Source organism: Pleurodeles waltl, chromosome 6, assembly GCF_031143425.1.
Source record: "Pleurodeles waltl isolate 20211129_DDA chromosome 6, aPleWal1.hap1.20221129, whole genome shotgun sequence".
Classification (NCBI taxonomy): Eukaryota; Metazoa; Chordata; class Amphibia; order Caudata; family Salamandridae; genus Pleurodeles; species Pleurodeles waltl.
Window position 1 is genome coordinate 66,830,246 of NC_090445.1, and position 27,416 is coordinate 66,857,661.

Genomic DNA, 27,416 nt, shown 5'->3' on the forward strand with positions numbered 1-27,416 from the left:
GCTCGTTGTGCTAAGGGGCACTGTACTTTTGGAAGTAACCACTTCCTTCAAGATTGGGCTCATCAAGACCTTACCACTACGAGTACGACCTACTCGTATCTGAATTCACCATGGAAACAAGGATACTCCGACTTGCTGTCTATCTGTCATGCAGGAAATCTGCTCTTCTTCAGAGGAACCCCCACGAGGTCTGACTGCATCGAAGTCTTCAAAATAGTGAGCACTGTGCTTGGGTGTGGGTGTGGCTGGGCTTTATAGGCCTGCCACACCACAAGATGGCCGCTGCCTCTAAAAACCTGGGAATTGTAGTCCCTTCATAGAATAGCACTGATAAGTGCATCTTGTCCACCGATGTCCTGACCCTGCAGCTACATGAGCTTTACCACAGGCAGGCGATGTTGATGACCACTTTTAGAACAGGAAGGGATGACAAGTGGTGCGCATGAAGCGCTGCAAATACGTGCAGCGGAGTTTCGGGCAGGACCTGGGCTGCGCGCAGCCTTATTCCTGACATTACACCCCTTTCCCAAGCGCAGTCCAGGGACCGGCTTATCAGGATGGAGGAGATGAAAGCGTCGCACCAAACGTGGTGCATGGACATGTCTTGCAGGTTCCCAGGAGTCATTTTCCGGTGCGTATCCTTTCCAGGACACTAAGTACCAAAGGGAAGACCCACGATATCTAGAGTATAAGATAGATCCCACCTCATACACCCAATGACCATGGACTAATAGAGGAGCAGGTTGTGTGACACTTGAGGGCGAAGCAGGTTTAAGAAGTGAAGTGAGAAACACCGGGTGAATTTTCAAGGACGATGGCAATTTTAGTTTATATGTTACTGGGTTCACTTGTCACAGAACTTCATAGGGCCCTATGAATTTTGGATGAAACATTTTTAAATACAAAGTTTTTAGTGGATAACCAAACTCTATCTTTGTCTATATACTGAGGGCCAGGCTGGTGTTTGTCATATTGCATTTTATATTTTGTCTTTGCTTGATGTAGATTTGTTTACAATTGTGAATGTACCTTTTTCATGTGTGTTAACATGTCCATGACTGCTGGAGTGGTTGGAGTAGAAAAAGGTAGCGTAACTGGCAAAATGTGCAGATGACGCCCATATAAAATTCTGACACTGTCCATTTCTTCGTCGCATGTCTTTCGCCTCTTTGGTCAATGATGGGCGAACAGTTCCGATATCCATAGGGTCTATAATAGGATCTGAGGACAACTGAAGGTGTCTGGACCTTTCCATTCGCCAGTTGGGTTTTTTCCCATTTTTTGCTTACTCCTTTTCTCTCTGAGAGTCTATGATCTATGCGCAGGGTTAGATTAATTAAATCAGTACAAGTTTCCGGTTGCGGTTCAACTTGGGCCAATAAGTCTTTTAGCCCTTGATAAAATACTTCTGACCTTTTTCCTCTGGCCAAGCGGTTTCCACTACTAACCGGTTGAAGTGTGACAAATACGTTATCAAGTCTTTGTTTCCTTGACGTAGTTCTAGTAACTCTTTGTCTGCAGACATAGTTATTGCGTGCCGGTCAAATACCTTTACAAATTCTTCTACAAAACTACGCCAATTATACAAAAGGGGACTGTCTAATCGGACTTATGGCACTGCCCAAGTAGCTGCACCACCATTCAGATATGATATAAGGAATGCAAATCTTTCTGGTGCAGCTAGAGGAATCTGTGTCGGCACGTTCACAGCTATGTTAGTAGGTGTGGAAAGCATAAGCCGAGACTCAGATTCAGAACCATCCACCTTACTCTGTAACTGGGTTACTTTGTTAACTAAAAATCGGCTGTAACATTTTTTTTTAGTCTGTCAAATCCTTTTGCATTTGAGTGACTACTTGCATAAGGGTGTCTAAGGTGTCCATTTTGCACAGCTCACGTACAGATAAACTCGTGGGCTCACTATTCTGTCACAGTGCCCTTTCCTCGGGATCTGCACGATGCTGAACAAAAGGCCCACCTCCCCGCATCACCAACTCAGAAGGCTATTATAGCACAAAGTTATGATGAAGCCAGGTGGGGGTGGGGGGAGGGGGATAGCTACATTCTACAACTCTCAAACAAAAGAGAACTTCTTAATGGCAGCAAGAGAAAGAGATTAAATCAGGTTTGATGACTAGGACTGTGCTGTCCTCCTGGACATTGCACCATCCACACAGATCATAAGAGTCCAGCAGACGTAACGGTATATTGCTTTTAAAAAATCTGACATCGCAGGAAAAAGCTACAGAGTAAAACGTGGAGAAAAATGGCTGTTTATTTCACCTAAATTTCAATGTTTTTATTTCAGCTGTTATTTTCTGTAGGAAACCCTTGTAGGATCAACACAAATTACCCCCTGCTGAATTCAGAATGTTGTCTACTTTTCAGAAATGTTTAGCTTTCTGGGATCCAGCATTGGTTTCACAACCATTTCTGTCACTAATTGGAAGGAGGCTGAAAGTGAAAACAAATAGTAAAAATGGGTTATGTCCTAATAAAATTCCAAAATTGTGCTGGAAAATGTTGTTTTCTGACTCAAGTCTACCTGTTCCTGAAAGCTGGGAAGATGGTGATTTTAGCACCGCAAACCCTTTGTTGATGACATTTACAGGGGAAAAAAAACACAAGCCTTCTTCTGCAGCCCCTTGTAAGTGAAGGGTAGACATTTTTTAAAAAAAACAATTTTAGCTGTATTTTGGCAAATTTCTTGGTCTCCTTCAGGGGAACCCACAAAGTCTGGGTACCGCTAGCATCCCTAGGATGCTGGGAAAAAAAGGACAAATGTGGCGTGGGTAGCTTATGTGGACAAAAAGTTATGAGGGCCTAAGCGTGAACTGCCCCAAATGGCAAAAAAAAAAAAAAAACTGCCTGGCACCTGAGGGGGAAAAGGCCTGGCAGCAAAGGGGTTAAAGATAAAAACCCTCACCCACATTTTGTAGCTCCATCGTAGGGTTTATATCTCGTCCCAAGTAATGTTCTACTCCGATGTGCTGAACCTCTTTGAGGCAGCTCTAGATATCATATAGTATGGGAGACGCTCAACCAAATAAGGGTGCACTTAGTAGCCAAACTCTATAGAGGTAACTTAAAACCTTAAACAGATATGTTCGGTAAGATTTAAAAACATTAGCCGATGCATGGAAAGTTTATGTTCCTTTATCATACACCAGCATGCATCAGCCATTGCTATGTGCTCATCTAAGTCAATGACTTTGGTCATGATAGTTTAACCATAAAGTAAGTCACAACCTAAGCTCTCCCTCCGATAAGGGGGAAATGAAGTGTAAATTAACTAAGTAACGGAAACGATGAGGGGAAAAAAAAAAATAGTCTCTTGTTTGATTGTCCCTCATTTTTCCATTATCATCAAGACAGGAAGGCCTGGGTTGTGGGCTCGAACCGCACAGGCCTCCACAATGATGTGTTCAATCATAAAAATAGGACAAAGAAGGAGCAGAAAGCTTTGAGTGATTATTTGCTAAAGCTTTGAAGTAAGTGCGAGTGTATGCAACTGAAACTAAAAGCCATGTACTGTATATTAACCTCCTAATTACATTACCTCCTTATACTTACATTTCTTGCACTTATAACTTATTTTGTAAAGGTGTTTAACAAAAGATGATGTGTACCCCACAAGCTTGAACCATATCAGAAATCATTTGTAGTGGAAGAAAGGACCAACATTTCAACACTGCAAAATAGTTGGGTGATTTGAGACCAAACTTGAGCTAGGAATCTTTTCTACCTCCGTAAGACTCGAAGTAAGTACTTCACCACAAACTTCTTTTGATAAAAGTGTTAAAAAGAGTTGGCTCAGTCACTGACATGAAACAAAAGCATTTCCTAGAAACCAAATACATGTAAACTATATTTAAAACATATCATAGTGTCTCCAGTATTGGCAATTTTCGGCTCTCACAGAAACCCATGAGCACCTGCTCTACAGCTAAGGATGTGCCAATTAACCAGAAGACTATGTCAATTATGTATTTTTTGTATGTGACGCAACATTCCTGGACTACCGTGTCCTTGGCCCAGAATACTAAAATTTCCACATCCCCAATGGTCTCTTCTGTGGTGAGTTCAGAATATTTTTTAATTTAAAATATTTACTAAGCTGTATACACCAGACATTTGACTGGACAATAAACGATGCCATAATAACTATATTTCATAGTACTTATTAGCACATTATTTTCCTGTGGAAGGCAGTCACAAGAGTACGCTTGCTGAGTTCAAATTCAAAGTGCTAATTTGGCCACCATTTGAAGGCAGACGTTATTTCTTCCTGGACAGCATTATCCATACTGAGTCATGCAATAGATACCACCATACCACGTGGCCATTACCATCTCACCAGTATGCAGTCCCCACTCTCTACGCAGTAGAACTGTAAGGGCTTCAAATCATTTTCTAGTTCAATCTCAACACCTTTCATTTTCATACTTTCGTAAGACAGCCTCAGTTCCGACCCTGGGACTTTCAGTAAACGGCACAGGAGCCCCTTCACCTTCTGAACTGTCATTGAATCTGGGAGTTTTTTCAGAAGTGGTTTTTGGTCAGATTTCTCTGGACATTTGATGTTTAGAGTCAACAGCTGATTTTTCAAAGCAAATGGTTCTTGCTGCTTTAATTCACCTTCTTCTGGTGCACCATATTTCTGTATGAGGCATGGATATCTAGGATGTTCAGTAAGAAAGGCTTGACTTGGCGCATTAAGGTTAGGGTCCTTGTTTCCCCCAGCCTTCAACCAGGCAGTCCCAAACGTCTTACGGTAGTCAAGCTCAGCTCCCTTTCTCTCTTCTGGTAGAATCTCTGTTTTGTTTAGGAACTTGAGACCACCTATCTTTGCAATTATGAACTGCCTGGCGGTTTCTAAATTTGTTTCCGCTTCTAGCACAGGGTTATTCTGACAGCTCAGCGAATGTAAAGATTTTATTTTATCCAGTTCATTTATGAACGACCAATGGGAAATGTTATTGTTGTCAACTGAAAGATGCTTCAATGAAGAAAACATGACACTTTTGCTTCCAAACCCAACGTCAGAAAAGCAAACAGAGGAAACTCCTGTGTTGATGAGAATTAGCTTTTCTAGTTCAGGTAGGTTTGCGAGCTCAGATAACTGATTCCCATCTAATAATTTATTATTAGAAATGTCCAACAGTTTCAAAGACTGCAAAACGCGAATGGGTCTTTCTAAGACTGTAATATCATTAGAAACTAGATGCAACTCCTCGAGTGTTGGCCACATTGGTGCACAATGAAGCACATTTGCCCATGTCATTTTTGCGTGGCTGAGCGATAGGACCTTTAGGTTCATAAAGGCACTAGATAATAACCCTGGGTCAGAAGGAACTCTCAATCTGTTTCCGCTGAGATCAAGGATTTCCAAGTTCCTCAGCTGGTGGGCAATATTTGATATATGATCCCAATGCGAAAAGAGGTTTTGTGCTAAATTTAGTGCTGTAATGTTGGGACATACTTTTAAAATATCCCCGTCTCGACCAGCACAACTGACATCACAGTCTCTCAGTGAGATGTTCTGCAACTTGAAGAGTTGACTTTCGTCTTCTGCAGACTCAACAATAACAAGTTCAACCTTCTTCTTGCCGATTATTAGTGCTTCTTCTTGAGAATTCTCATCATTTAATCTACCTTTAAATACATAACGGCTCTTTAAAGCTGTGAGAAAGTCCACTCCGAAGTTGGCCTTTTTTGGGCGAATAAATGATCCTGCTTGAGGGTGGTTACACTTAAAATACTGCACCCCTTCATGGCTGCCATCATGTTTTCCTCTATTAGGGTTGTCCCATTCCACACCAAGCCACAGCCCAGCTGTAGGGGGCACACTTCCAACATACAGCACTGTGGCATATTCTCCATCACAGGTGATTCTACTGCCAATGGCACCAGAAGGCACACAGTCGGTCATGATACATTCAATGAAATTGTTATGGAATAATCAATAGCTTGTATTTGGCTAAAGAAGAGTTCAATCTGATCCCTTTAAGATCCCTAGGAATATGTGTTTTCCAACATTTCAATTGTGCCCCAACAATAAGTCTCCGTTCTAGGCTCCAGCAAAGGAAACTGCAAAAGCAGAATAGAGTTTATTCATCGCAGAGGCCCATCTTCACATCCATCCTTTTCGTTAAGCAGATATTCAAATGCTCTGAAAGAGGAAAAGGAGAATTAAGGCATACATGCTGCTTTTATTTGTTAACTTTATCACATTAACATTCTTCATGTTTACATACATGAACAATCCTGACAACCCAGTATTTCAGCTCACTTACTTCAAGACATTAAATTGGCCTTTCATATGACTGGCGTTTGTTGTCAAACAAACAAACAATTTCAGTGACCCTCCCCACAGTACACAACACGTCACAACTGGAGTTTACGCACAGAACTATCAAGTCACTGTCTTCCCTCCTGCTTTTAGGGGGGTGAGTTAATTACACAATACTAAAGCAAAATGCATTAAAAAACTTCGCTGAGTTTCCAGAGCTGGAGTGTGTAGTACAGAATAATTATCAATGCCTTCCTGTTTCCCCAGTCTCAAATGCAGTCACATTTTGGAACAGAGACCGAAAGTACGAGGTCGAGTCCTGACAGAAATTAAAATTACACACTAATAAATGAGGCCATGGCGGAGTGGGTAGCACGGCCGTGAAGCTGAAAAAGTTACCTCTGGACATATTTTTTACTTGTGCAAAATACTGTAACAGATGCAAGCCATTAAAAAATTTAGAAATGCGTGCTCGATGCTTATCAACCTGGTCTAATCGGCAGCAGAACGCTGAGCCAATATGCACTAAAGTACTGGTCGGTAAAAAGGTGAATATTAAATAGTTTGACCTCGAACTCAGATTATAGGAAATTCAACATCGAGCGCAAAGTTTCCTTTTTAATAATAAGCACCATCACCACAAAGTAAACAGCTAGATCTACAAAATATGGACACGAAGTGGCGGCAACAATACCATGCCCACACCCCGAACTTAATAATTAGACTTACTTCTCACAAAAGTGAAGGTACAGGTAAACCAATTGGATAGTAAGTGGAACCCGTAGCAAGAGAAGTACTCTTAAAAAACACGCCGAAAAAACAAAACGACTCACCGCGCCAGATCGGGTGTGAAGGATAGACGGAATCCCGCCGCTCCCAAGTAAATTGCCTGAATCAACACACTTAGAGAGCTACTTCCTGCAGCCAGCTAGCATTTGTAAAGCTGCCTATCCCAAACTAAACACGTCCAGACCGGAAGCTGGCACACAGGAAACCGGGCTCAGAAAAATGTAGACATAGAAAGAGGACCATCGCGAATACATGTAATGCTGTTCTATGGGAACATTAGCCAGCTCGCCACCAAAAACTAGAGTGCTAACCTACTTTTAAGAATGTTCCCTCAATGACTTCTGCGCTGTGGACTAACCACTTTTGGAATCTTTGATTATGCATTTATTTTATTTTATTTAATGCGTTTTTATATAGCGCGGACTTTACCCGAAGGTGTCAGAGCGCTTCACAATAGGCAAAGTAAAGATACAAGAGGAGAAGAATTACAAGTGAGCCTGTTACAAAAACAAGCGTTACATTACAAGAGGCAATCGTGATAATTGTGCACATATCAAGAGCAAAAAATAAACGAGGTAGCAAACGATACGTTATGAGAGGAAAAAGTGACGTGTGCAGGTTACAAGAGCAAATAAAGTACGAATAGAGGTAAAAAAAGTTGCAATCAATGGTAGACACTCAAAACACTAAAACAATAGTTACGTTACATGAGGCAGTGGTGGCCGTTGTGCATGTATCAAAAGCAAACAAGATATAAGAGGTAGCAAATGATACGTTGAAAAGGAAAGGTGCCGTGTGCATGTTACAAACGAGTACAAGATACAGGTAGAGGTAAAATACTGCACTACATGGCAGACACTCAAAACACAAAAACACCCTGGGAAGGCACTTCTATAGGCATGGAGAACAGAATATCCTATAATGGAAGGACTTCCTTCTGAAAACAGAGGGCTTGAATTAACTTTGGAAGTGTCTTTGAAGGAGGAGAGCTTTGAGGTCAGCTTTAAAGGCCTGGGAAGAGGTGGTGGTCCGAAGCTGAGGCGGAAGTGAGTTCCAGATTCTCACTGCGTTGCCTGAAAAGGATTGGGCCATCAATCTTTCCTTCTTGAAAATGGGAGGTTCAAGCAATAACTTTTCTGCATTACGTGATGGTCTGGAGCCCCCAGAGAGTTTCAGTTTATTCACCAGGTAGCGAGGGGAGGAGGAGTGCAAGGCTTTGTGGGTGATACATGCAGTTTTGTAGATAGATCTTGCCTCTATGGGAAGCCAACGGAGGGTGGATAAAATGGGTGTGATGTGGTCGCTTCTTTTGGCCCCATATATGAAACGAGCTGCTGAATGGAGAATAGACTTCAGGGGGGAAAGGTGGGATTTGGGAAGGCCAGTAAGAAGAGAGTTGCAGTAGTCCAATCTGGAGAGAACCAGCGCTTGGACCAGGGTTTTAAGGTCGTGCTCCGGGAAGAAGCGACGAATCCCCCAAAGAAGGCGCAGTTGGTGTCGAGCAGACTTTGCAATGGAGTTAATGTGGGAGAGTAGATTAAGTTTTTTGTCGAGAATGACACCAAGGGATTTTGCGCTCTCGACAATGATGGGCTTATTGTTCATTAGATTGATCTGATCCATCCATGTTTGCACTGGGGGATGAGAAAGGGAGGAGGAAAGGAGGAGGAATTCTGTTTTGGAGGGATTCAGGATCAGTTGATGAGTTACCATCCAGTTTTGAATGGAGTCGAGAGTAGAGCTAAGGAAGGAGAGATCGTGATTGGAGGCCACCTTAAGGTAAATCTGAGTGTCATCCGCATATAGATGATAGTGGATCCCGGATTTACTCAGCAGATTTCCCAATGGTTCTAAATAGAGATTGAACAGTGTGGGTGCAAGTATGGAGCCTTGAGGAACACCTTGACTGACTGCTACAGGAGCTGAAAGACTGTTCGCTATTTTGATCATTTGGGATCTATCAGAGAGGAAGGAGGCAAACCATTTGAGCACAGTGCCCTCCATGCCCATTCTCTGTTGAAGAGTGTTAAGGAGAGTGTTGTGATTGACAGTGTCAAAGGCTGCAGAAAGGTCAAGAAGAATTAGAAGACAAGACTCCCCTGAATCGAGTATCCGCAGCGCGTCATCAATCACTAGCAGCAGGGCTGTTTCAGTGCTGCAGTTTTGAATGAAGCCAGACTGGAAATTGTCAAGAAGATCATTTTCCTTGATATGGCGAGAGAGTTGTTTCGCTACACATTTTTCTGTGATTTTCGCAAGAAAGGGTAGGTTAGTGATGGGACGGTAGTTGTTGAGGTCGTTCGCATCAGCAGTGGTTTTTTTTAGCAGAGGGGTGACCTGCCCAGTTTTGAAGGACACAGGAAGGGAGCCTTGACTGAGGGAGAGGTTGACCAGAGTGGTCCAGTAGGAAAGAGAATTAGTATAGAAGTCAATGGCAATGGCACTAGAGATGGGGTCAAGAGAATGGTTAGAGGGCTTTGTATCGAGGATGCATTTAAGGAGAGCATCGTCAGAGATGGGGTCAAAGTTTTGCCAAATGGTTAAGGATTTGCACTCCTCTGTGGGGGTAGGATGAATGACCTGATCTACAAGTGATTTTACCTTTTCGTCAAAGAATATAGCGAATTCCGCTGCTTTCTTTGTGGAATCTTCCAATTTGGAGGTTGGGGGAGAGCTGTTAGGGTTCTTGATGAGGTCGAATAGTTTTTTGGGTCTATTTTTGGCTGAGTCAAGGAGGGATTTGTAGTGCGACGCTTTTCCAAGGAAGATGAGATTGTGGTACTTGGATCTTGCTGAACGAAGCGTGGCGAAATTTTCAGTGGAGGGTGCTTGTCTCCATTGTTTCTCAAGGGCTCTTATGAACTTCCTTTCTTCATAGAGGGATTTGTTGAACCAAGGTGCTGAGGGAGTGGGCCTTTTCTTTTTGCTTTGGAGAGGAGCGACATTATTGATTTCGACTGCAAGGACTGTGAGGCATTGGGAGGTGAGTTCGTTGACATCTAGGTCCGGGTCTAGCCTTGGAAGTGATAGCAAGGCAGAATTACAGAGGGTACTGAGGTCAATATTTTTAGTATCACGGAACCAGGAAGTAGCCCTCTTAGGCTGGCCCAGAGTTATAGAGTGTGATAGGTGAAGAGAGAATGGGATGAGGAGGTGGTCCAACCAGTCTACATGAATAGGGGTAGCGATAGTCAGCAAGCCTGCTTTAGAAATGACAAGGTCTAGGATTGAGCCTTTAGAGTGTGTTGTTTCTGTGCAGTGTTGGATAAGATCGTTTGCAGAGAGGAAGGTGGCCAGCAAATTCGCATTTGTGTCTTGAGGCGAGCCCCAGTGGACATTGAAGTCACCCACGAAGATCTGATTGTCACTTTGCGTGAATTGGTCGCTGATGCAGTCCGTGAGTTCCTCCATAAACGAAGGGCTGCTACCAGGCGGGTGGTAAATAGCATGGAATCTGAGAGGTGAGCGGTGGTGCAATTGAAGCTCAATTGATAGGCATTCAAAAGTGTGGCAGGAGCTGTTAGGAAGAGCCTTAAGTTGAAGGGAGTTTCTAAAGATGACCGCAACACCTCCCCCCACTTTGTCAATTCTGTCATTTCTAAGAATAGAATAGCCTGTGGGTACAAGGAGATCAAACATAGAGTGAGAGGTATCGTTGAACCAGGTCTCTGTGAGGAAGAGCATGTCAATATTGTGCAAGTTGATGGTATCAGAGATTTCAAGTTTGTGTTTTATTGCAGATCTGCAGTTGTGGAGCAGACAGCGCAGCTCTGACGCAACTGTTTTGGTGACGGGGGCACTTGGGCTATGAGGGGTGATAGGGATATTGTGCTTATATGAGGGCGCTCGGGAGGATTTAGGTGGGCGAGTGGTTCTGACAGAGGAGATGGTCGGAATAGTGTAGATTACAGGGTTACTGGGAAGTGGAAGTAAAGGAAGGGTGGCGTTCGAGCGCTTGTGTGGATTTGCAGACGACTGGCTATGTTCAGCTATAGTGGGGTGTGGTGGTGAGGTGCATCTCGTGGAAGGGTGAGTGTTAGCCAAAGGAATTGAGGTGTGTGGAAAAGTCGAGATCTTGGAGCTTAAAACTAAAATGGTAGCTTCAAGTTGGGAGATGGCGGTGATTAGAGAGCCTAGCTTTTTTTCCAGAGAGAGTAAGGAAGAGCACGGCGTAATGGGTGGCTCGATGGAAACAGGAGGGGGTGCACTAGGCAGTGTACGGCAGGAAGAGGTGGGGGAACGGGAGGGGAGTAGGGGTATAGGGTTCAGAGGTGGGGAAAGGTTTAGGGTGAGAGCAGGAGTTGGTGCACCAGGGGTGAGAGGAGAGTTGTCGTTGTTGGCGTTGCAAGAAGGATAGGAATTAAGGGCAGAACTAGGGGGCGATAGTAGAGGAGTGGGGCGGTGGGGCGATAGGAGAGGGGAGGAGTGTGAGGAGTCATAGGGATTAGGGAGGTATGAAAGGAAGGGGGGGAGGGGGTTGGATAGGTCCTGGCAGCTAAGTGAGGTGGCTGTGATGGAGCGGGTATCGGGCAGAATGGGGGGGATTGGGAGAAAGGGAAGTTGAAGAAAGGAAGTGATTCTGCTCGGTCCGAGGGAGGGAAGGGGTTACCAGGGGAGGAAAGGGGGTAGCACAGCAGTGCTGGAGGAGAGTGGGGAGGGAGAGAGATGGAATGTATTTGCGGGGAAATCGGGGTACATAGTGAGGGGAGGAGTGGGCGGAAAAGCAGAGCGGAGGAGGGAACAAGGGGAGCGTAGGGAACATAGACAGGGGGAGAGGGCTGGAGGAGAGGTGGTCTAAGGAGGGGGGTGGCCGGAAGGGATAGGGGGGAGGAGATGAGAATGGAGTGCCGGGACGGTGCGGAATGGACGAGGAGCGTGTTAGCTAGAGGTAAGGCTGAAGTGAAGAGGGGAGGGGCAAACTGTGCGGGGGGAAGAATGCGAGGGGAGGTCCGAGGGGAGAGAAGAGGGTCGACCTGTGCCTCCCCAGGGTGCAGCCTGTTGGAGAGTGGGGGGGTCAGGGGAGGAGAAAGGGAGTAATTGGAGGAGCTAGATGGAGAGTCAAGGGATAGCCCGGTAGCAGGGGAGGGGAGTAGGGAAGGGAAGAGGCGGTCAAAGAGAGAGAGACAGGTGTCTTTGGCTTGGATCATAACAGTACCGTTGTTATAGAGTGAGATAGTGAGGGAGCCGTTAAAACACGCAGAGGGGGAAATTTTTAGCTGTTTCCCATGAGGGATAGAGGAGGAGGAGGTGACGTTAAAGGAATTGTAAAAGCTGGTAGACCAAGAGGGTATGTCGTGCGTGAAAAAAATTAGATCGTTTTTGAGCCCCCCATATCGACCATTGTAAAACTGATCGACAAAAAGGGAATCGGGAAATATTCAATGGTGTTATGCTTGAAACGTTTTGTTGCAGCTTTAGACAGGTTAGAAGGGTAGATGATTTTGTAGCAATTAATTCCAGACTTAATTCGAGCGGTGGCCATGTTGGGAAATTGTGGAGGAGGAGGGTGGTGGGGAAAAGGGGAGGGTGTTACTAGGACGGTGGTGGTGAGGAGAAGTATGAGGGCAAGAAGGGGGCACGTAATCCAGACATCGGGTGAAGGAACCTGAGTTATTGTGGAGACAGGAAAGTGAGGCGATTAGGGATAGGTTATTACTTCAGAACAGGGCTGATTCAACAAGGTAGGACTGAAGATGGAGTGGTGTAAGAGGAAAATCACTGTACTTATCATCCTGAGATATAAACCACATAAAGCACAGCATCACAATAGGTATCAAAGACATTGTACGCCCAAAATCTCAACAGTCTAATATTAGATACTTATCTCCTAAGTATCGGCAGCATTATGGGCAAAAAGCACAGGGTGGAACATAATTTCACTAGCATAACCCAAAGTAAGCCAGAACCTCAAAATCATAAAACACAATTTAGAGGTAGCCAGAACAGGGTCTGAAAATCAAACTACCAGAAATACATTTCCTAGCACCACAAATACACAATGGGGCCTGGCGCCCTACAAACCACCAGGAACCCCTAGTCAGCTGGCCAACCCAGGGGGGCTCAAATGCCCTGTGTCCAGAATGTTGGGGCTGCTGCCAATACAGCGAAAGACCAGCGTGCGTACTTGCGCAAACCTAAACGTTGCAACTGGCACTAAGTGCTGCACAGCTGTGAAGAAATGGTGCAAGGAGTGCATCTCACTCCTACCTCAGAGAGAACTACCTCCAAAAGCCCTAAGAGTCTAGAGGACTGTACTGCACGGCGTTGGCCCGTTTTACCCATTTTGCGGTGATGTGCATGTGCCAAATGTAGGTGGTTTCCCTACAGATCGTTGTAGTTTGCTCGAGTGATGGGGCAAGGTGTGGAGTTACTCTCAGAGCCCACAATCCATAGTTGGGGTCAGAAAGAAACTGGGTGGATCGCTTTTACTCTTGCTTTGGTCTTGATACCCCCCTCTTAGTGCAGAGTCTTGGAAATAGTCCCTGCTGGGATCTGGTTCAATTCAACTCCCCAGGTGATTCCCAGGACGAGGGGTGTTTCCATTATATTCCCAGAGGCTCTCACCTTAATGCTGCGTTTGTACAATCTTGTCTTCAGGTGCCCCCAGTGGTGCTCTGTCGGACCTCCGAGTAGGGGTCTCTAGAGTTAGTTTTCCAGGGGCCCCAAGTCAAGGGGCCTCGCCAGTTTTGTTCCTTGACCCCTATCAGGTCACTGGTGTTCCGCTTTCCTTCTCTCCGCAGGGTGTCAGAGGCAAGCACGGCTCAGCTCAGCGGAGTGGGGCCAGCCGCTTCGGGTCCTCCCTGGGGACTCGTCTATTTTATGGGCTCCGTAGTCCCCGGGTGACGGCTCCAGCGCAGGAAGCTGGAGATGCGCCGGGGATCCAGCACCGAGCGCGGTGCAGGCAGCCCTTTCACTTCGCTCTATGCTTGCAACAAGTTCGCATGCAAAATGGCGGCCGCCATGTTGCGCCCTTCCATAGAGCCGCTTCTCACTGATTCGGGGCTTGCTGTAGAGAAGTTAAATCCAGGAGGGCCTTACTGCTTTCTTAGTATGCTGTTGCTGGCACTTACAAATCGCAGAAACTGACCGTCATGAAGGACATCGTTTCTTCTGTTTGTCAAAAAATTAGTTCTTTGGCGATTTTCATAATGAATATTCCATTTCGTCCCCTCTTCGCCAGTCAGTGATTACAGAGAGCAACGTGTAGCCCCGGCACAGGGAACTCAACCTGCAGCATTCAATGCAGCCCCGTCCGCAGCTCGGCAGACTCCCGGTGTATATTTAGCGGGCCCCTTGGCGTCTCAGGTGCACGGAAAGAGGTGCTCCCGTACCCCAGCTACATGAAAGAACACCTGCTTTGCGGGATGCGGGGTTAACTTTAATCCCATGCAATTATTATTATAAACACGGCTGCAGAAGCATCTGTAGTCCAGTAACACCCATGGCGAGGCGTTCATTGAATTGACAGGGATTTCGGGTGTCGGTGAGCGGGACGCCTGCTTTTCAGAGATGCATATGGCTTGCTTACCGCCATGCTGCCTGGCTGTGGGGCGCTGGAGCTACGCTGCCTCTCGATGCGCCCCGCTCGGCTCCGGCTCTGCCTCTCATACTGGTGTCAGCATTGCTGTTTCCTACCGTCCACTTAGGTACTTGGCTCCGTAATTCTCACGGCTCTTGTTGTTGGCAGCTCGGGCGCAGCGCTGTTTATTCAGGCTGGCACATACACAACAGACCTGCGTAGACCTGCCAGACTATAAAGACTCAAAACGGCGGCCGCGTCTTTAAGCGCGAGGGTCGGGAGTAGTCCAGGGGTTGTAATTGCGTGCATTGAGTGCTGACTGACCATAGCTTTGCAGAGTCAGCACACTTTTAGTCCTTGGACTCTAGAGCGAGAGCTGCCTGTGTCTGCATTGTGTCTGCGGTAAGAATTGCATGAGTAGTGAGAGGCCCTAATTAACAATTTTCTTGTGTTCAAGAATGGCTTTAAAGTTTATTCTTGTGCGTAAAATTCTATGTCAGGACCGGAGGTTTACGATTATGCTTTTCTCTCTCTTTACTGTAAACAAACAGCAGCCAATTAAAACACTTAAAAAACTACCTTTCCCATGAAACCTGTAGTCCACAATATATACCAATCACAGGCCTGAGCCTTGTATATCTAACTGTGCAAACATAGTCCTTCCTCTTTCTTTGCTGCTAGCATAGTGGTTCCTCCTTTTAATTTTTCGTTGTGATACAGTGATTTATGATGTTTGTTATATATTTAATCTTTTGCAGCGTGGAGCGGGCCTTGTAACTCGTCCTCTACCTCTATTTCTATTGTGGCGCATGTGTTTTTCCTCTGATCTCCTCATTAACGTGTGGTCGATCGGAGGAGACACAGCGCGCTAGCTCGTTTTTGTGGCGCAGTGCCAGACAAAGTTTTTAGCCCCTGAACGCCCGACGGGGCAAATAAGCGTGATTAAGGCTCTACCTTGGGGTTATAGCAAGAGCTCCCTCCACACTCTACCCTGCAATAAATATTGGAATTATATTCTATATATATTTTGATGGACTCTTCCAAGTTTTTTCCTGCTGGACACTGGTGCCCCCATTGAACTCCTTCACTCATCCTCTAGGAAATTATGGCGTACTACGCCGAAGAGAATGAATATGAACAGGATCTTCCTGAAATAGCTGAAGAATAACATATGGAGGAGAGATTAGTGGAAGCCTTGGATTACCATGTCCAGGATTCTGTAAATCAGGCTCTTATGAAGGCTTTAAAGCCCTCTACGACATCACTGACTAGATTTGGGCAACGTGAACTGCAAGGACGTTCACTACCTGACACTGGTTCCCAACAGGGCCAGAATATGAATATGGGTTTTCCCAGACGAGCCTCAAAAGTATCAGCCTCATCCGCAGAGATCCTAGTGCATATGGCTGCGTCTGTTTTACAAGACCATGAATATGGTTCTCTTCCGACCCCGGAGATCCCAGATACCGGTATTGATTCCTCTATTCATACAGAGGGCAATCCCTCATCAAATTCATTATCTTCTGATTCTGATCATGACCAAATCGAGCCCAAACCTTCTGGTAAACACACACGCAAGTCACGTAATACAGAAGAGAGTGATCAGACTCTCCATACTTTATTTTTTGATCCGGAGAGTATAATCCATCCGTGATCTACAGAATGGATACCATGTGCAGAGGTAGCACAATACGTACAAGATCAAATCAGGAAAGGTTTTGATCGAGACGTTCGCAATACCTTATGCTTGGAATGCCCACGGCCTTCGTTGCAGGGCAAGATGGCGTAGACGCCTGAACTTGATCCCAATATGGCCACCTTTATTAAGAGGTTCTCCAAGGACCCTAAGAAAGGCTTAGACCGAGCCTGGAAAAGCTGTCAGGACAAACATTTGCACATTACTGGCCCCCTAACAAAGATCTTGGAGTTAGCTGTCCAAGCTAAGGAGTCTAACACCCCCATTGACCCGCAAATCATGTTAGAATGGGCTCAGCGAGCCATGTGTTTGTTAGGCAATGCTAATTATGCCATGTCCACTGAGTGCAGACACTCATTTTTTATGAGAATCGACCCTAAACTAGCAGAGTTAGCGACTAATGAAGCAGGGTCTCTGGCGAATGGATTGCTCTTTGGAGACAAATTTGTCAAAGACTTGGGGAAGTATGTGGCTACTTTTTCGGCGCTGGATAAAACCCAATCTTCTATGAAAAAGATGGCCTTTTTGCCAGGGCTGGATGCTATAGAGGTCGAGCGCCAGGCTGTGGTTTTTACCAGACGTCAGGAAGATACAATCAACAGGGCCAATCTTCCTACTCCAGATCTGGATTCTATCATTCTAGAGCCTGGAGATGCAGAGGCCGTGGTTTCCGAGGTAAGCGAGGTGGCTTCTATTCTACCAATGGAACATCTACAGGTGAAGATCATCCCATTCTCAGAAGTTTTTCTGGGGGGTAGATTGAAGGAAACATATCAATGCTTGGGAATGCATTTCCCAAGATCCTTGGCTTCTACAGACAGTGAGGGGATTTCAATTGGAGTTCTACTCTCGTCCCCAATAGACTTTCTTTCCTCGGCCTATTCTTTTTTCCCAGATAGAGAGCTCTTTCATAGAAGCAGAGGTCCAGGCCCTGCTTCACAAACGTGCCATCATTAGATCAAGTTATCACCTTTCCGGATTTGTAAGTTCTGTTTTCCTGGTACAGAAAAAGGGAGGTGGCTCGCATCTTGCGCTCAATCTAAAAGATTTCAACTCCTGGGTAGTTTATCGCCATTTCAAAATGGAAGGTATCCACTTCTTAAGGGATCTTCTGCAAGAAGGAGATTATATGGTACGTTTGGATCTCAAAGACTCATACCTTACAGTCTCTGTATTCGAACCTCATCGAAGGTTTCTTCAATTCCAATATCGAGACCATTGGTACGAGTTTTACTGTTCTCCCGTTCGGGCTGTCTTCCGCTCCCTGGTGTTTCACCAAACTTTTAAGACCAGTGGTGCAATTTCTTAGAGAAAGGGGCGTGCGCCTAATCATATATCTGGACATCTGGACGACATTCTGATCATAGCCCAGACAGAAGAGTCAGTGTTGTTACACCTCTCTTGGACGATCCAGCTCTTGCAAGACCTAGGTTTCCTAATCACCTCGGACAAGTCAATATTGATTCGTCCAAAGTTATAGAATTCTTAGGTTTTCAAGTGGACATGGTCAAAGCCCAACTGTTTTTGCCTTCCGCAAAAAGGAAGTCCATCAAGAAAGAGTTGAAGAGAGCCCTTGTCTCTCCGACTATATCGTTGAAGACCCTTGCATGTATAGTCGGTCTATTAGCCTCTTCCATTCAGGCAATTTTTCTGGGTCCCCTTCACTACCATGTCCTGCAACGATTGAAGATCTTACATTTCCGCAGGGGTCTAGCCTACGTGGAACAGATTGGCTTGTCAGAGGAATCCAGAGCGGAAATAACTTGGTGGCTAGCTCACATGGATTCATGGAATGGCAGAGCCATTTTTGCGTTAGTCCTGGAGATGATAATAGAGTCCGATGCCAGCAGGTGGGGCTGGGGGCTCGTTGTGGTTCAGTTCAGACAGGAGGCCGGTGGTCGACAGACGAACTGAAATGACATATCAACTGCCTGGAACTTCTAGTGGGAGCTTTTGCAATTCGGTCCCTTTCTCCTCGACAGGCAAAATTTTGCATCCTTCTACGTATGGACAACATTTGGACGGTCTAATATATCAATCGGCTGGGGGGAACCAGAGCTCGCGTTCTGGTGGAAATAGCGAAGGAATTTTGGCAGTTTTGCCTTCAACATTACATTTCAGTGACTGCGGAATATTTACCGGGTCGGGCCAATCTGATAGCAGATTGGAACTCTCGGTTCCTTAGGGATGGCAGCGATTGGAAGCTCAATCCTCTAGTATTCAAACAACTGAATCTTCAGTGAGGCCCTTGTTCAATGGAACTGTTTGCCTCGAGACTCATTACCCAACTGACTCGATTCTTTAGTTGGAGACCGGATCCACAAGCGTTGAGAACGGACGCATTTCTGCAATCATGGGAGAAGGGGATTCTTTATGTATTTCCTCCTTTTTCCATGATTCAGAGAACACTATCGCAAGCGAAGAGACAGAGGTCGGAATTAATTCTGGTGACCCCAATTTGGATAGCTCAACCTTGGTTTCCAGTTGCGATGTCAATGTCTTGTGCAAAACCTTTAGCACTTCCCAGGGATCCGAACCTATTGCTGGACCCAGTGGGATCTCAACATCCCCTAATGATTCTGGGACAGTTGTCACTCATGGCGTGGAGAGTTTCCAGAGACGATGGCAAGTGCCAGGAGTTTCAGACAAAGCTTTGTTCTTCTTATCCCAATCTTGGGCCCCTTCCACTCACAAGATGTATGAATCTTCTTGGAAAAGTTGGGTTTGTTGGTGTAGTGAACAAGGTGTTGATCCCCTGGGGACAGACATAAAAATAATTGTTAATTTTTTTTCTGACTTAGCTTCTCAAGGACTAGCTTACAGAATCATTAACAATTTCAGATCCACTATTTCTGCGGGTCATACTCACTTAGAAGGGAAACCTATTGGGGAACATCCATTGGTATGTAAACTGATGCGAGGAATTAAAATGGTTAAACCTCCGCAGCCTAAATATTCAGTGTTATGGGATGTAGATGTGGTCTTACGATTCTTAAAGAATTGGCCATGTAACAAGGATCTTTCACGTAAACAGTTGTCAGCTAAGGTTACTGTGTTACTTTGTCTTTTATCTTGCCGAAGAGTATCGGATGTCTGAGCTTTGGACTTAGCAGGTAGAGTATTTATTCCTTTTGGAATTTCATTTACTATTTCTAACCGTACGAAAACAGCTTCTAGATGTGTATCTTATCCAGCTTTTCCCCATCATCAGAAGTTATGTATTGTCAAGTGCTTGAAGGTGTATGAGGAATGTACACGTATACATTGTAGAGATATTCAGGGGCAATTGCTCATTTATTTACAGAAACCTTTTGGCCAGTTTAAGTGGCCACCTTGGCCAAATGGGTCAGATGGATTATTGGGGAGGCTGGAATAGATGTATCTATGTTTGGGCCACACTCAGGTCGTGGTGCTATGGCTTATAAGGCCTTATCAGTAGGTTCTAGTTTGGACGATATAATGAGAGCAGCTGCTTGGTCCTCAGATTCCACATTTAAAGTTTTTTATCACAAACCAATTGTTGATTGTAGGAAAGTACCATCTTGCCTGGCATGTTACCCCCATTTTTCACTGTATATATGTGGTTTTAGTTGTATGTGTCACTGGGACCCTGCCAGCCAGGGCCCCAGTGCTCATAAGTGTGCCTGTATGTGTTACCTGTGTTATGACTAACTGTCTCACTGAGGCTCTGCTAATCAGAACCTCAGTGGTTATGCTCTCTCATTTCTTTCAAATTGTCACTAACAGGCTAGTGACCAATTTTACCAATTTACATTGGCATACTGGAACACCCTTATAATTCCCTAGTATATGGTACTGAGGTACCCAGGGTATTGGGGTTCCAGGAGATCCCTATGGGCTGCAGCATTTCTTTTGCCACCCATAGGGAGCTCTGACAATTCTTACACAGGCCTGCCACTGCAGCCTGAGTGAAATAACGTCCACGTTATTTCACAGCCATTTTACACTGCACTTAAGTAACTTATAAGTCACCTATATGTCTAACCTTTACCAGGTAAAGGTTGGGTGCTAAGTTACTTAGTGTGTGGGCACCCTGGCACTAGCCAAGGTGCCCCCACATTGTTCCGGGCCAATTCCCCGGACTTTGTGAGTGCGGGGACACCATTACACGCGTGCACTACATATAGGTCACTACCTATATGTAGCTTCACAATGGTAACTCCGAATATGGCCATGTAACATGTCTATGATCATGGAATTGCCCCCTCTATGCCATCCTGGCATAGTTGGCACAATCCCATGATCCCACAGGTCTGTAGCTCAGACCGGGTACTGCCAAACTGCCTTTCCCGGGGTTTCACTGCAGCTGCTGCTGCTGCCAACCCCTCAGACAGGTTTCTGCCCTCCTGGGGTCCAGCCAGGCTTGGCCCAGGAAGGCAGAACAAAGGACTTCCTCAGAGAGAGGGTGTTACACCCTCTCCCTTTGGAAAATGGTGTTAGGGCTGGGGAGGAGTAGTCTCCCCCAGCCTCTGGAAATGCTTTCATGGGCACAGATGGTGCCCATTTCTGCATAAGCCAGTCTACACCGGTTCAGGGACCCCTCAGCCCTGCTCTGGCGCGAAACTGGACAAAGGAAAGGGGAGTGACCACTCCCCTGACCTGCACCTCCCCTGGGAGGTGCCCAGAGCTCCTCCAGTGTGCTCCAGACCTCTGCCATCTTGGAAACAGAGGTGCTGCTGGCACACTGGACTGCTCTGAGTGGCCAGGGCCAGCAGGTGACGTCAGAGACTCCTTCTGATAGGCTCCTTCAGGTGTTGCTAGCCTATCTTCTCTCCTAAGTAGCCAAACCCTCTTTTCTGGCTATTTAGGGTCTCTGCTTTGGGGATTTCCTTAGATAACGAATGCAAGAGCTCATCCGAGTTCCTCTGCATCTCTCTCTTCACCTTCTGCCAAGGAATCGACTGCTGACCGAGCTGGAAGCCTTCAAAACTGCAACAAAGTAGCAAAGACGACTACTGCAACTCTGTAACGCTGATCCTGCCGCCTTCTCGACTGCTTTCCTGGTGGTGCATGCTGTGGGGGTAGTCTGCCTCCTCTCTGCCTTGAAGCTCCGAAGAAATCTCCCGTGGGTCGACGGAATCTTCCCCCTGCTACCGCAGGCACCAAAGAACTGCATCACCGGTACCCTGGGTCTCCTCTCAGCATGACGAGCGAGGTCCCTTGAATCCAGCAACTCTGTCCAAGTGGCTCCCACAGTCCAGTGACTCATCAGTCCAAGTTTGGTGGAGGTAAGTCCTTGCCTCCCCACGCCAGACTGCATTGCTGGGAACCGCGACTTTTGCAGCTACTCCGGCCTCTGTGCACTTCCGGCGGAAATCCTTTGTGCACAGCCAAGCCTGGGTCTACGGCACTCTGACCTGCATTGCACGACTTTCTAAGTTGTCCTCCGGCGACGTGGGACTCCTTTGTGCGACTTCGGGTGAGCACCGTTTCACTCCTCTTTGTAGTGCCTGTTCCGGCACTTCTGCGGGTGCTGCCTGCTTCTGAGAGGGCTCCTTGTCTTGCTCGATGCCCCCTCTGTCCCCAGACGCAATTGGCGACGTCCTGGTCCCTCCTGGGCCACAGCAGCATCAAAAAACCCTAACCACACGACTTGCAGCTAGCAAGGCTTGTTTGCGGTCTTTCTTCAGGAAAACACTTCTGCACGACTCTCCACGGCGTGAAGGATCCGTCCTCCAAAGGGGAAGTTCCTAGCCCTTGTCGTTCCTGCAGAACCTTCAGCTTCTACTGTCCAGTAGCAGCTTCTTTGCATCCACAGCTGGCATTTCCTGGGCATCTGCACATCTCCGACTTGCTTGTGACTTTTGGACTTGGTCCCCTTGTTCCACAGGTACCCTCGACTGGAAATCCATCGTTGTTGCATTGCTGGTTTGTGTCTTTCCTGCAGAATTCCCCTATCACGACTTCTATGTCCTTTGGGGAACTTTAGTGCACTTTGCACTCACTTTTCAGGGTCTTGGGGTGGGCTATTTTTCTAACCCTCACTGTTTTCTTACAGTCCCAGCGACCCTCTACAAGGTCACATAGGTTTGGGGTCCATTCGTGGTTCGCATTCCACTTTTGGAGTATATGGTTTGTGTTGCCCCTATCCCTATGTGTCCCCATTGCATCCTATTGTAACTATACATTGTTTGCACTGTTTTCTAATACTATTACTGCATATTTTGGTATTGTGTACATATATCTTGTGTATATTTGCTATCCTCATACTGAGGGTACTCACTGAGATACTTTTGGCATATTGTCATAAAAATAAAGTACCTTTATTTTTAGTATATCTGTGTATTGTGTTTTCTTATGATATTGTGCATATGACACTAGTGGTACTGTAGGAGCTTCACTCGTCTCCTAGTTCAGCCTAAGCTGCTCTGCTAAGCTACCATTATCTATCAGCCTAAGCTGCTAGACACCCTATACACTAATAAGGGATAACTGGGCCTGGTGCAAGGTGTAAGTACCCCTAGGTACTCACTACAAGCCAGTCCAGCCTCCTACATTGGTTGTGCAGTGGTGGGATAAGTGCTCTGTAACTACTTACCACTTTTGTCATTGTACTTTTCATAAGAGAAAAATATACAAAACAAGTTCAGTGTATGTACACCTAACCAAAAAGTTTTGCATTTCTTTTCTCACTTCTTTTCTAAAGTGCTGAAAAGTACCTCTAACTTTCTAAAAAGTTCTTAAAAAGTTTAGAAAGTTTTTTTACTGTCTTTCTAAAAGTTCTGAAAAACTTTTTCTTCACTTTTTCTGTCACTTAAACACTGTCTAAAATGTCTGGCACAGGCCAAACTGTTGATCTGTCCAAACTTGCTTATGATAACCTTAGCTGGAAAGAAGCAAGGAGTCTCTGCATAGATAGAGGTTTAAGTGTAAGGAAGAATCCTTCTAGAGAACTGTTGGTAAATATGCTTGTTGAACAGGATAAGGCCAGAGCTGGCACTACTGTTGAAAAGTTAGCTGATGGTCCCACTCTGATTCTGGGGCACCCCTAGCAAACGATGTGGGAGGGAAACTTCCAAGCCTGCCCCCTAGCAGACAACCTAGCATAGTTGGTACTGATGTTGAGTCACATCATACAGATAGTGTGGTCTCACATCACAGTAAGAGTATTCCTTCTCATCATAGTAGAAGTGCTATTTCTGTTAGCCAAGCTGTTAGGGTGCCTTCTGCTAGGGCCAGGTCTCCTTCTGTTCTATCTCAGCATACTTCTGTCTCTAGACATGCCTCACCCACCCACCCTGATGACAGAGTGTTAGAAAGGGAGCTCAATAGATTGAGAGTGGAACAAACCAGACTGAAGCCCAAGAAGCAACAGCTGGATTTGGATAGGCAGTCCTTAGGGGTGGAAAGGGAAAGACAGAAATTGGGTTTAGAAACCCATGGTGGCAGCAGCAGTATTCCCCATAGTCATCCTGCAAAAGAGCATGATTCCAGGAATCTGCACAAGATAGTTCCCCCTTATAAGGAGGGGGATGACATTAACAAGTGGTTTGCTGCACTTGAGAGGGCCTGTGTTGTACAGGATGTCCCTCAAAGGCAGTGGGCTGCTATCCTATGGCTATCATTTAGTGGAAAGGGTAGGGATAGGCTCCTTACTGTAAAAGAAAGTGATGCCAATAATTTTGCAGTTCTTAAGAATGCACTCCTGGATGGTTATGGCTTAACCACAGAACAATACAGGATGAAGTTCAGAGAGACCAAAAAGGAGTCTTCACAAGACTGGGTTGATTTTGTTGACCATTCAGTGAAGGCCTTGGAGGGGTGGTTACATGGCAGTAAAGTTACTGATTATGAAAGCCTGTATAACTTGACCCTGAGAAAGCATATACTTAATAACTGTGTGTCAGATTTGTTGCACCAGTACCTGGTGGACTCTGATCTGACCTCTCCCCAAGAATTGGGAAAGAAGGCAGACAAATGGGTCAGAACAAGGGTGAACAGAAAAGTTCATACAGGGGGTGACAAAGATGGCAATAAGAAGAAGGATGGTAAGTCTTCTGACAAGGGTGGGGACAAATCTAAAAATGAGTCTTCATCAGGCCCACAAAAACACTCTGGTGGGGGTGGTGGGTTCAAATCCTCTTCAAATCAAAACAAAGAAAAGAAACCATGTTGCTATTTATCTAAAATAAAAGGCCATTGGACAACAGATCCCAGTTTTCCAAAGAAAAGTACCAAGCCTCCTACCACTACAACCCCTACTGCTACACCTAGTGTCCCTACTAATAGCAGTGGTGGTGGGAGCAAACCTACTAATAGCCAATCCAAGGGAGTAGCTGGGCTCCCTTTTGGTAACTTATTTGGGGTTGGTCTTGTTAGGGAGACCACAGAGGCTGTGTTAGTCTCTGAGGGGGCTATTGATTTAGCCACCTTAGTTGCTTTTCCCCTTAACATGGATAAGTACAAGCAACTACCCCTAATAAATGGTGTTGAGGTTCAGGCCTACAGGGACACAGGTGCCAGTGTTACAATGGTCATAGAGAAACTGGTCCACCCTGAACAACACCTACTTGGTCACCAGTACCAAGTAACCGATGCTCACAACAACACACTTAGCCACCCCATGGCTGTTGTAAATCTCAACTGTGGGGGGGTTACTGGTCCAAAAAAAGTTGTGGTTGCCTCAGATTTACCTGTAGACCGTCTACTTGGAAATGATTTAGAGACATCAGCTTGGTCAGATGTGGAGTTGGAGGCCCATGCAGCAATGCTGGGCATCCCAGGGCATATTTGTGCTTTAACCAGGGCTCAGGCCAAAAAGCAAAAAGGACAGGGTGACTTGGATCCTGGAACAATGGACCAAGTGCTCCCTAAAGCTAGGGCTAGTAGAAGTAAAGCACTACCTACTATCCCTCCCTCTACAGTGGATTCTACTTCTGAGGAAGAAGAAATTCTACCCTGTGCAGAACCTACACCAGAGGAGCTGGAAGCAGACAGTGCTGAGCTTTTGGGTGAAGGGGGGCCTGCCAGGGAGGAGCTGAGTGTGGCACAGCAAACCTGTCCCACACTAGAGGGTCTAAGGCAGCAAGCTGTCAAACAAGCTAATGGGGATGTCAGTGACTCTCACAGAGTTTACTGGGAGGACAACCTCTTGTACACTGAAGCAAGGGATCCAAAACCTGGAACTGCCAGGAGATTGGTGATTCCTCAGGAGTACAGAAAGTTCCTCCTAACTCTAGCCCACGACATTCCCCTAGCTGGACATTTGGGGCAAATGAAAACTTGGGACAGGCTTGTTCCCTTGTTTCATTGGCCTAGAATGTCAGAGGACACAAAAGAGTTTTGTAAGTCCTGTGAAACCTGTCAAGCCAGTGGCAAGACAGGTGGCACTCCAAAGGCACCCCTTATTCTACTGCCTGTGGTTGGGGTTCCCTTTGAAAGGGTAGGGGTTGACATAGTTGGCCCCCTTGACCCTCCTACTGCTTCAGGCAATAGGTTTATCTTGGTGGTAGTGGACCATGCCACCAGATATCCTGAAGTAATTCCTCTAAGGACCACTACAGCACCTGCAGTGGCAAAGGCCCTCCTGGGAATATTTTCCAGGGTGGGCTTCCCAAAAGAGGTGGTATCAGACAGGGGAAGCAATTTCATGTCTGCTTACTTAAAGGCCATGTGGAAGGAGTGTGGTGTGACATACAAGTTCACTATACCCTATCATCCACAAACAAATTGTCTGGTGGAGAGATTTAACAAAACCCTCAAAGGCATGATTATGGGACTCCCTGAAAAACTCCGCAGGAGATGGGATATCCTTTTACCATGCCTCCTTTTTGCTTACAGGGAGGTACCCCAGAAAGGAGCGGGCTTCAGCCCCTTTGAACTCCTCTTTGGACACCCTGTGAGAGGTCCTCTAACACTTGTTAAGGAGGGTTGGGAACAACCTTTAAAAGCTCCAAAGCAAGACATAGTGGACTATGCACTTGACCTCAGATCAAGGATGGCTGAGTACATGAAAAAGGCCAGTAAAAACCTTCAGGCCAGCCAAGAGCTCCAAAAGCAATGGCATGACCAGAAGGCTGTTTTGGTTCAGTACCAACCAGGGCAGAAAGTCTGGGTCTTGGAGCCTGTGGCCCCAAGAGCACTCCAAGATAAATGGAGTGGACCCCACACAATTGTTGAGAAAAAGGGTGAAGTCACCTACTTAGTTGACTTAGGCACTGCCAGGAGTCCCCTTAGGGTGCTCCATGTCAATCGCCTGAAACCCTACTATGACAGGGCTGATCTCACCCTGCTCATGGCAACAGATGAGGGACAGGAAGAAGAGAGTGACCCTCTCCCTGATCTCTTCTCTTCCACAGAACAAGATGCTCTAGTGGAAGGGGTTGTACTGGCAGATTGTCTTACTGCTGAGCAGAAAGACCACTGCATAAATCTCCTGGGTCAGTTTTCTGAACTCTTCTCTACTGTGCCAGGCACCACTTCTTGGTGTGAGCACACTATAGATACTGGAGACAGCTTGCCTGTCAAAAGTAAGATCTATAGGCAGCCTGACCATGTCAGAGACTGCATAAAACAAGAAGTGCAGAAAATATTAGAACTGGGAGTGGTTGAGCACTCTGAAAGTCCATGGGCTTCTCCTGTGGTACTTGTACCAAAACCTCATTCCAAGGATGGAAAGAAGGAAATGCGGTTTTGTGTTGACTACAGAGGTCTCAACCAGGTAACCAAAACTGATGCTAACCCTATACCCAGGGCAGATGAGCTCATAGATACACTGGCATCTGCCAAGTATCTAAGCACTTTTGACTTGACTGCAGGGTATTGGCAGATCAAATTATCAGAAGATGCAAAAGCAAAAACTGCATTTTCAACCATTGGAGGCCATTACCAATTCACAGTAATGCCTTTTGGATTGAAAAATGCACCTGCCACTTTTAAGAGGTTGGTGAACACAGTCATGCAAGGGTTGGAAGCTTTTAGTGCAGCATATCTGGACAATATAGCTGTCTTTAGCTCCATCTGGGATGATCACCTGGTCCACCTATGGAAAGTTTTGGAGGCCCTGCAAAAGGCAGGCCTCACTATCAAGGCTTCAAAGTGCCAGATAGGGCAGGGGAAGGTGGTTTATCTGGGACACTTTGTTGGTGGGGAACAGATTG

At 46.0% G+C, this 27,416-nt stretch overlaps 1 protein-coding gene across 2 annotated transcripts; it reads right to left on the minus strand.

The window, feature by feature from the left end:
• Positions 1-2,257: 2,257 nt before the first annotated feature.
• On the minus strand, positions 2,258-7,267 carry LOC138299204 (tubulin-specific chaperone E-like). Of its 2 annotated transcripts, none has more exons than XM_069237314.1 (2): positions 7,126-7,262; positions 2,258-6,172 (listed from the first exon to the last, which is right to left on the minus strand). In XM_069237314.1, exon 2 carries the CDS (start codon positions 5,930-5,932, stop codon positions 4,346-4,348), a length of 1,587 nt encoding a protein of 528 aa, XP_069093415.1. In that variant the 5' UTR covers positions 5,933-6,172; positions 7,126-7,262; the 3' UTR covers positions 2,258-4,345. The 2 variants fall into 2 exon arrangements, with proteins under 2 accessions (XP_069093415.1, XP_069093416.1); XM_069237315.1 differs by having other exon boundaries at positions 4,076-6,172; positions 7,022-7,267.
• Between the last annotated feature and the right edge of the window lie 20,149 nt (positions 7,268-27,416).

Coding starts and splice junctions, on each gene's coding strand:
- LOC138299204 (XM_069237314.1), bottom strand. CDS start 5,932: ATGACCGACTGTGTGCCTTCTGGTGCCATTGGCAGTAGAATCACCTGT.